The sequence below is a fragment of the Palaemon carinicauda genome, chromosome 33, assembly GCF_036898095.1.
Source record: "Palaemon carinicauda isolate YSFRI2023 chromosome 33, ASM3689809v2, whole genome shotgun sequence".
Classification (NCBI taxonomy): Eukaryota; Metazoa; Arthropoda; class Malacostraca; order Decapoda; family Palaemonidae; genus Palaemon; species Palaemon carinicauda.
In genome coordinates, this window is record NC_090757.1 from 25958365 (window position 1) to 25968124 (window position 9760).

Below are 9760 nucleotides of genomic sequence, written 5' to 3' on the forward strand. Positions count from 1 at the left end.
GTAGGCTAAAATGAGGCTATACGGGACAAGCCTAAAGTATTTCTGCTTACCAATGAATCGAACGTGCGCAATTGTACAAAAGAAAACTGTATTCATCCATCCTGTACCATTTTTAAGTTCGAAATAAATTTCTTCATTATTCTTTTTTGTATTTTTAGTTAATTGTTATGCATCAATGATGAATATATATATATATATATATATATTTATGTATATATATATATATATATATATATATATATATCCTTTCTGCGTGGGGATACATTATTGTGATGAATGGGTTTTGTGCATAGCCATGATTAGCATAGCTGTACGAGTCAGGACCAACCATACTAGGTTGGTTTGCTGGGAGCAATCAGACTAATGTCTCCCACCATCACTAGTCCGCAGTGGCCCGCGTGGTGAAGAAATGCCAAACTCCCGACATGAATAAGAAGTCTGAGGCTTTGGCCTTTAGTGGACTAGGAACAGCTGCAATTGTCGTCGTTATATATTATACTATATTATATTATATGTGTGTAATATATATATGTGTGTATATATATATATATATATATATATATATGCTTGTGCCTATATATGTATAAAATGAGCAATGAGTTGGATGTCTGATATGTGAATGGCTTAATATCGCCTGATAGTTAATGGGTGAAATATGGAACCTCTTATGGAAGCCTCTTGCGAGAAGAAATTAAGGTCATATGTAGTTATAATTCTCCATCGTTCAAGGAACAGGACGTATATCTCTATTTTCAATTGGTCCAATATTTTTATGGGGAAGTAAATTAAGAATTTCTCTGACATTTTAAGGGCACTGAAGAAGGGCAGGACTCATATCGAAAATAGGAGAGATAACCGTTATTCCTTGTTGATAATATTGTGCGAAGATGTATCGAAAGAAATTATAGCTCAAAGATATAATTATCTTGAAGCTTCATGAGTTTATAGATCACTTAGTCATGCATTGAAATTTTTTAAAACTCCATATTTGTGTTAATTTTGAATAATAGTAAATGATGATAAGAGTGATATTATTAAAAACTTTATCATTCCATTAGTATATAGCTGATTAGTTTTTTCCTCATATTACTCATTATAGGTTTTGTATCTTTTGCATTAATTATTATTCTCGAGGTTCTGCAATTGAGTAAACTTTCTAGATATTCACAAACCACTGTCAATCACATTAGCCATCTTCATACATTTACGATAATGTATATATTTTAATCTGGCTTACAAAATTTGCATTCTCTGCTAGAAAACATAGGATATTCTACCTGACAGTCAAACCTTTTATTGTCTTTATCTTGTTCTTATCCAAATCGGCAATGACTGATAGGCCAGAAACCATAGAGAAATTAAAATTAATCTAAACTCAATCCTGTTTACTTTTAGCTGAGAATCAATCGACAAAAAGAAACATTCCACTTGCACTAAAACACTAATTTTTATGAATTCACAATTTATTTGCCATACTCAATCAAATATTTCTATGTATCTCTAATGGTAACAATGCTGGGTAATTCCTTGGTATTAATGCATTAACTGTTCTATCTAAACGTAATTGCCTTGAGAAGTGACAGTAGCTTTGGCAGATTAATGCAATGATTAGTAATGTGGAGATCTGTGAATACATTAAGGAAGGAGAGGAGCTTCATCAGCTGGGCTAGTCTTATCTAGTTAGGATTTGTTGGATGTTGATTTCTTTTTTTATTAAGCTGCATTTATTGGGATGATCATTGGTGTGTGTATATATAAATATATATATATATATATATATATACATATATATAATATATATATATATACACACACTCGCATATATATACTGTGTATATATATATATATATATATATGTGTGTGTGTGTGTGTGTGTGTGTCCGAAGATGTAATATAGGAGGAATGTATTGTCCCTATTCCCTTTTCTTAAGTGCCCACTCTAACCTCTCCAGACAAGGTATCCACAAGTTTTGATCAACAATTAGAAGAGTTGACCGCCGACACATCGTTTATCAAAGTTTGACAACTGGTACGAAGTTGATTTATTATCATGTGTGTGAAAGTGAAAAATCAATTCCTGCCTTTTTGGATTCTTTGGTTAATTGGATATTATTTTTCATAGTTTAAACTTGCAATGATATTTTAAGAGAGTGAATGATGTAAAGGAATATACAAACTCTTTATATGGTATCAAGTCAATGATATTGATTCAATAGATTAAAAATAAACGTCAAACTGTCTCGTAATTTTTTTTTATTTTTATGATGCTAAGTACTTTTAGAGTAACAATTTACTGGTGGATTACAGACCCTCTCATACATATACATTTATATACAGAAATTTAAATAATGAATGAATCATCACTACAGTATCGGTTGTTTTACTTTTCTCTAGTCATCCCTTTTACATAAGACTAACTGTGGTATTCACACACACACACACACACACACACATATATATATATATATATACATATATATATATATGTATATATATATATATATATATATACTCTAAAAGTACTTAGCATCATAAAAAAAAAATTACGAGACAGTTTGACGTTTATTCTTAATCTATTGAATCAATATCATTGACTTGATACCATATAAAGAGTTTGTATATTCCTTTACATCATTCACTCTCTTAAAATATCATTGCAAGTTTAAACTATGAAAAATAATATCCAATTAACCAAAGAATCCAAAAAGGCAGGAATTGATTTTTCACTTTCACACACATGATAATAAATCAACTTCGTACCAGTTGTCAAACTTTGATAAACGATGTGTCGGCGGTCAACTCTTCTAATTGTGGATCAAAACTTGTGGATACCTTGTCTGGAGAGGTTAGAGTGGGCACTTAAGAAAAGGGAATAGGGACAATACATTCCTCCTATATTACATCTTCGGACACACACACACACACACATATATATATATATATATTATATATATATATATATGTATATATATATATATGTATATATATATATATATATATGTGTGTGTGTGTGTGTATGTATATATATATATATATATATATTTATTTATATTTATATATGTATATATATATATATATATATATTTATGTTCATAAATGTATATATATGTGTATATATATATACACACACACATATATATATATATATATATTTATATATTCATGTTCATATATGTATATATATGTGTATATATATATATATATATATACTGTATATATATATATATATATATATACTGTATATATATATATATATATATAAATTATCCGTATGAGATTTTTGTTTCTCAGGTTTGACTGAATCTTTGTTCATCATCATCATCATCCTCATCATCATCATTGTCTTCTTCTTATTATTATTATTATTATTATTATTATTATTATTATTATTATTATTATTATTATTATTACTCACAATTATGAATGTTAATCTGTGTCACATAAAGTCACTTATATATTCACTGTAATATTTCTCCTATTTTTCGCCCTTTCCTTCTTATTCCCTCGTTTCTCTACAGGCATTTTTTTTTCATGTCTTCTTACGTTTTCAATATAATCTGACTTAAGTTTTTGCCTTGAATGAGGTTTGATTACTTATAATAAAACCAATTGGAGAAAAGGGAGATCAAATTATTTAGAAAATTGAGACACACTTACTTGTTCTATTACCATATCCCTGTTCTTTCTCGCTATTGAATGGCTTAACATGATAGCCTGCAGTCAACCTATCATTATATTCTTTTCTCATTCCATTATTTATGCATGACAGTTACCTCGAAATACGTGTAGTTGGCCAAAAAACACTTACATTCATCTACTAAACATATGCCTTCAGTTCAGCATTCGAATGTTAATTCTTTTTGTTATTAACTGTAAACATTCATATAAAACATTCCATATCAAACTCTAAACTAACACGTGTTATTGTCATCTCACATAGTTTATTTTGTTTTTTATGTGTTGCCTGTCTTACTTAGTTTTTTCCTAAGTGGTACGGAAAATATTTTTTCCATTTTCTCATGAAACTGTCTGGAAAATTAATGTTGAAAGAGTAGTGATTTTGTTTGAAGGATTTATAGGAACAATCGAAATATGTGTTAATCAGGTAACTCAACCGTAAATTTTATTTCCTTTATATTTTACCCTTTTCTTCCAGCTCATGTGCGTAATTTTTTTTCGTATTCATGTCTCTTAATTCTGTTTAAGATTCCCAGTTATTTAGTTAAAGACGCCAACAGTTTATGACATCCAAATCTAATTTTTTTTTTTTTTTTTTTTTTTTTTTTTTTTTTTTTGTAAGATTTCATGTCAGTCTTTGAGCTTAAGCTTTCCGCAAAGGATTATGAGTTGTTTTATCGTGATTATACTACCAAAGTTAAGGTTTTTTTTTTTTTTTCTCTTGGTGAGGAAGATGAACTCTCTCTCTCTCTCTCTCTCTCTCTCTCTCTCTCTCTCTCCTTTTATTGTTGATTTAACTGTTCATTGTTATTACCAATTGCTACTTTTAAAGACCAAATATCTACTGTTTAATGCATTTGGGGGATACGGTTCTGGGCCTTTGGCGTTTCTGTTGTATAAATGTCTTCCAAAAATAAGGTTTTTTTTATTTTTTTTTTTTTTTTTTTTTTTTTATCTGCTGATAGCATGTTTACCTGACGTCAGTTTTCCGCTTTGTTACCTTCGCCAACTTCGTTGTGGCGAAGGTTATGTTTTGATAGGCGCTGTCTGTTTGTATGTTTGTGATTCGTATAACTCAAAACTGTCTTGACCGAATCTCATGAAATTTGGTGGATTAATTGGCCATGATCCAAGGACAACTGGATTAGATTTTGAGAGTTTTGAGGGGTGGGTTCAAAAGTCAAGGCCAAGGTCACGAAATGGTAAAAATAAATAGCAAAACTCAAAATTTATTTGACTGAATCTCATGAAATTAGGTGAGAAGATTGATCAGGATCCAAGGACATTTTTATTAGAATTTGGGAGTGATTGAAATAAAAGGTTTCAAGGTAAAAAATGTCTTTTTGTTTTATCTTGATCAGTTTTTATGCAATTTGCAGGAAACTATTGCCAAAATGTGCATAATTCAATTGTCTATCTTCTGATATATAACATGATAAGTGATGGCATTACCCTTGTTTGTGTATTTATTACTTTGTATATCTGTGTTTGTGATTCACATAACTCAAAAACTACTTGACCTAATCTCATGAAATTGGTAGGATTGTTTGCTATGGTCCAAGGACAACTTGATTAAAATTTGGATATTATTGGGTCAGAGGTCAAGTTCAAGGTAACGAAAAGGTCAAAAACGTCTTTTTGCTATTTTGTGGTAAATTTTTATCCGATTATCATTAACATCGTCAGTTTTCTTGTTGACAGAAGTGGCGGTAGCGAAGGTATGCGCTTTACCGAGTGCCCTCTCTTCTTTTTCTTTGTATGCGTTCCTGTTTATTCTTTTAGTTATGCGCATAATTCATAATTTCATTCTGTATCGCCAGATATTGTATTGTTATTTCGTAAGATTCAAACACACACATGGAGTATGTGTGCTATGTGTGTGTAAATTTCACATTTTGTTATTTAAAGGAAAAGGAAACTTTCCTAAAAAGCATCCATCAGCAGATACAAGAAAACGTAACATTTTAATCACGAAACGTCAATAACAGCTTTAAAGAAAAATCCGGGAAGCCTTTGTTCGCATCTCAGACACATTTCAATTTTTTCTTTACTTTTTTTTCGCAAAGAAACCTGCACCTCTTTTTTTCATAAAGCCTGAAAGAAGACGAGAAAGAATCCAAGCAGATAAAAAGGTCCGTAAATCACAGATGAAAATACGACGAAGAAGAAAAAATGTCGCTCTTTGATATGAAACCGGAAAGTAGAATGGGCAGATGAGTAATGCCATAACAGATGAGAGGGAAGTCTGAGAGGTATAGGACGTCGCAAGGGAAATGAAGCAATAATAGATTGAGATGGCGGTGATGACTGGTTATAAAGACTAATGAGAGAGAGAGAGAGAGAGAGAGAGAGAGAGAGAGAGAGAGAGGGAGGATGACGAAGCCGCAGGACACAGGCAAAGATGATGATGAATCTTGAGGGGAGATGAAGATGGAAAAAGAGGTGATTGTGGCTAGAGAAATGAAATGAAGGGTTGGATGGTACAAATGACATCAAAGGGAATCTCTTTGGTAAGCAAATGAAGAGAGGAACAAATACGGAATAAGGAGAAGGATACGAAGAAAAATAAAAAAATCGGATAAGATTGAAGCTTTGAGGTGGAAGTCTTTAGGGGACAACCGTGTATGATGATAGCTTGATTTGAAATGTGAAAGACTGAATCATTCAAGAAAGTCAGTATTCAAGAGAGAATTATCTGAACATTTTTTTTTTTTTTTTTTTTTTTTTTAATGTCAAACAACATAAGTTATAGGAGTGCTGGAGATGTCATAATTAATAGGATATGCATTTACAAGGAAGAGAAAAAGTTGCGAGTAAATATGAGCAGGAGTAAGAATATGCGATTAATTGTATTTCTGGAAATAATAAGTTAAAAAAAATTAAGCTACTAGTGATATAGGTAAAAATCGAAAAAAAGCTATGAATATCTGTGGAAACAAAGTTGTCACAATATGGAAATAAAGGGTCGACGTAGACTGCGATTGAAAGGGAAAAGGTTTGAAGATGGTGAGATTAACGGTCTGCGTAGTATATTCAGCGAAAGTAGAACTGAAAGGGAGAGAAATGTGGAGATACATACACGTGACAAGAACGTAGCAGTGGAAAGATGGATCAGACATTTTGAGTAGTTGTGCTCATCTGAAGGATACCTGTTAGGAGAAAAGAGGGTATGATATGAACGTGATCAGAGGAAAGAGGGAAGGAAATCTTAAGAGATGGTTGCATAGAATTTGTGAAAGAGATATTGGATAAGAAGGGCTTTTATACAATGCAAGGAGGGGATTGCGCGCGAGATACAGATATATATATATATATATATATATATATTTATGCCCTTGAGATAAACCTTGTCTATAGGTGTATGAAGCTGCTTGCTAATTTTATGGAAACTTTCTGTGTGAGGATACCTTAACGTGGTGAAAAAGGGTTTGTTTAGTCGGAGCCACCCTTACTAGGTTGGTTATCTATGAGCGATCAGACGAAAATCTCCCAGGATTACCAATCGTCACTGGCTAGTGTTGTAATGAAAATTGGCCAAACCCTAGATATGAATTGGCATGTCTGAGGCCTTTGTCCTGTAGTGGACTAGAAACAGCTGCTTCTTTTTTTCTATGCAAGGGTTTCATCCACAATGCCACAGTGTAAATACGGCAGTGGACAATGTCTTGATTTTTCTCCGTTTCTTATCTGCCTAGTTGTCCTTTAAATTAAAATGATCCCTTTTTTAAATGATCATTTTTTCCTTTCTTACATCGTTTACCATTATTATTTCATTACTTGGCCAATTGGTCCCAGTGCCAAGGTTTTATACCTTAAATACCATTCATCCATATATTAATACCAGCTGACTTCATTACCTCCGCCAACGAACTTGGAGAAGAGGTTATGTTTGTCCGTTTATTTCTGTGTGAACAACTTCTTGGCCACAATTCTACTTACAGAGAGGTGAATCTTTTAGGGATTAATAGTTATGTTGAGATGTGGAAGTGATTCAACTTGGAAAGTCCTAGGTCAAAGGTCAAGGTCGAGCTAAAGGTCGAGAAATAAGCTGTCATGTTGTAGGTCACAATTTTGTTCATAAAGTAATGAAACTTTCAGATATTAATTGTTATGTTGAAACGTGAAGGGATTCAAATTTTAAAATCCTAGGTCAAAGGTCAAGGTCAAGGTCTAAGCTGCCGTGGCTGAGGTCTGCGCTCTACCGAGTGTTCCTCCAGTTTTCTACGTGTGACCAAGCTGACTTTACATGGTTATCCATTTCTTTTTAGCTTTACTTACTTAAGACGGTCATGTTCGCGCTCTTGGCTTCTGTTCGGAAGCTGGGATGTTCTGCAATGACCTCGCACCGATACTGACCCGATGCCGACACCCTCAACTGGGCCAGCGTTATGGTCACGCGTGCATCATTGCGAAACTCCTCCTGAAAAGAACAAAGGGAAGTTGATCAAATATTTTATTATTATTATTATTATTATTATTATTATTATTATTATTATTATTATTATTATTATTATTATTATAGTAATAATAATTATTATTAATATAATTATTATTATCATTATTACTATTATTATTATCATTATCATTATTACTATTATTATTATTATCATTATCATTATTATTATTATTGTTATTATTATTATTGTCATTGTTATTATTATTAATATAATATTAATAGTAATAATAATAATGATAAAAATAATTATTTTTATTATTATTATGATTATAATTTTTATTATTATTATTATTATTATTATTATTGCCTATATGTTTTCATTCTGAAGTTTGATAAGTTATTGATGAATGTTTGTATGTTAAGGTAAGGATGGAGCAACACTATTTCAAAAACACGCCATAGAAGTTAGGGGAAGCTGTAAGATTTACATTTGGGCTTACATAAACCAGAATGTTGACAGGTTTTCAACATTCATTTGCCTTTGCGCTTGCTTGCAGCGCAGTGAATCAGATATTCAGTGTCTTGCTTTGTGAATTTATTGCATAATTTATATCGATTAATTATATTCTAGAGAGTTTCTGTATCAATTAATAATGGGTTAGCGTTTATCATCTGGTAATTTAGGAGCAAGGATCGTCTGAGAAGAACGACATAGTGACCTGGGTTGCAGAGAGAGAGAGAGAGAGAGAGAGAGAGAGATGTATATATATATATATATATATATACAGAGAAAGAGAGAGAGAGAGAGAGAGAGAGAGAGAGAGAGGGGGGGATGGCGTTTTACGTCTGAAGGTAACGTAAGAAAAAATGAAAAAGTGATATTTTTTTGTGGAGAGAGAGAGAGAGAGAGAGAGAGAGAGAGAGAGAGAGATAGAACTGACCTATTTGAAGACAAAGAAACAAAATCGTATTGCAGAAAGCCGAGAACGAGAGTCATAGAGGGGAGTCTCCCCTTGTTCCATTATTCGCGGCTTGTGACCAGAGGCGAAGCAAGACCGAGGGAGGCAGACTGTCTTCCAAACCAATATGCAGATAAGAAAGATGAACTTTGGGGGAGGAAGATTTGGCTGCAATTAGCGAAACGGCTAAATTTACAAATGTTGGTAAATATAGTCACAAGACCCCTACTAGGGCATTGCGATTTTCAAGTTTAGTTATTTTACCAATGTTAAGTGTGAGGCCCCTACACTGCAGTAAATAGCCTTACACAAGCGCTAATGTGGTGCTGTATTTTGACCGTGTTAAATAAATGCAGATATATTGAATTTCAATTTTGATTAAAAGAGGATAAACTATTGCAGTTTACAAACACCAGAATTAACGTTATGTAACCATCTATTTTTCCTCCCTTGGTTTTAAAGAAGAAAAAAAAAATTTCAGAATAGATAAAATCAGGTTATACGTTGATGGACTTACGCCAAAAATTTTTTCGTAAGACTTATGGTGGGAAAAAGGCAAGAGTTTATTTCTAGTCCTTTCCTAAATTATATAAATAAAGCCATTAATGTTTGATATGATAGAAATATGAGATCAACAAATTTAACTAGAATACTAAGTGTATCAACATTAAATAGATCTTGAAAGGCGTATCGTTGTACAGTATAACAACCAAACATGATATTTTTA

The 9760-nt window shown here is 32.1% G+C and overlaps 1 protein-coding gene across 1 annotated transcript in view; it reads right to left on the bottom strand.

The window, feature by feature from the left end:
* The window catches only part of LOC137626127 (uncharacterized), a 280479-nt gene that overhangs the window by 168951 nt on the left and 101768 nt on the right, over positions 1-9760 (bottom strand). Inside the window, exon 3 of the mRNA XM_068357204.1 lies at positions 7957-8098. Within this exon, the coding sequence (XP_068213305.1) occupies positions 7957-8098 (142 nt within the window). The remainder of the gene's footprint in view (positions 1-7956; positions 8099-9760) is intronic.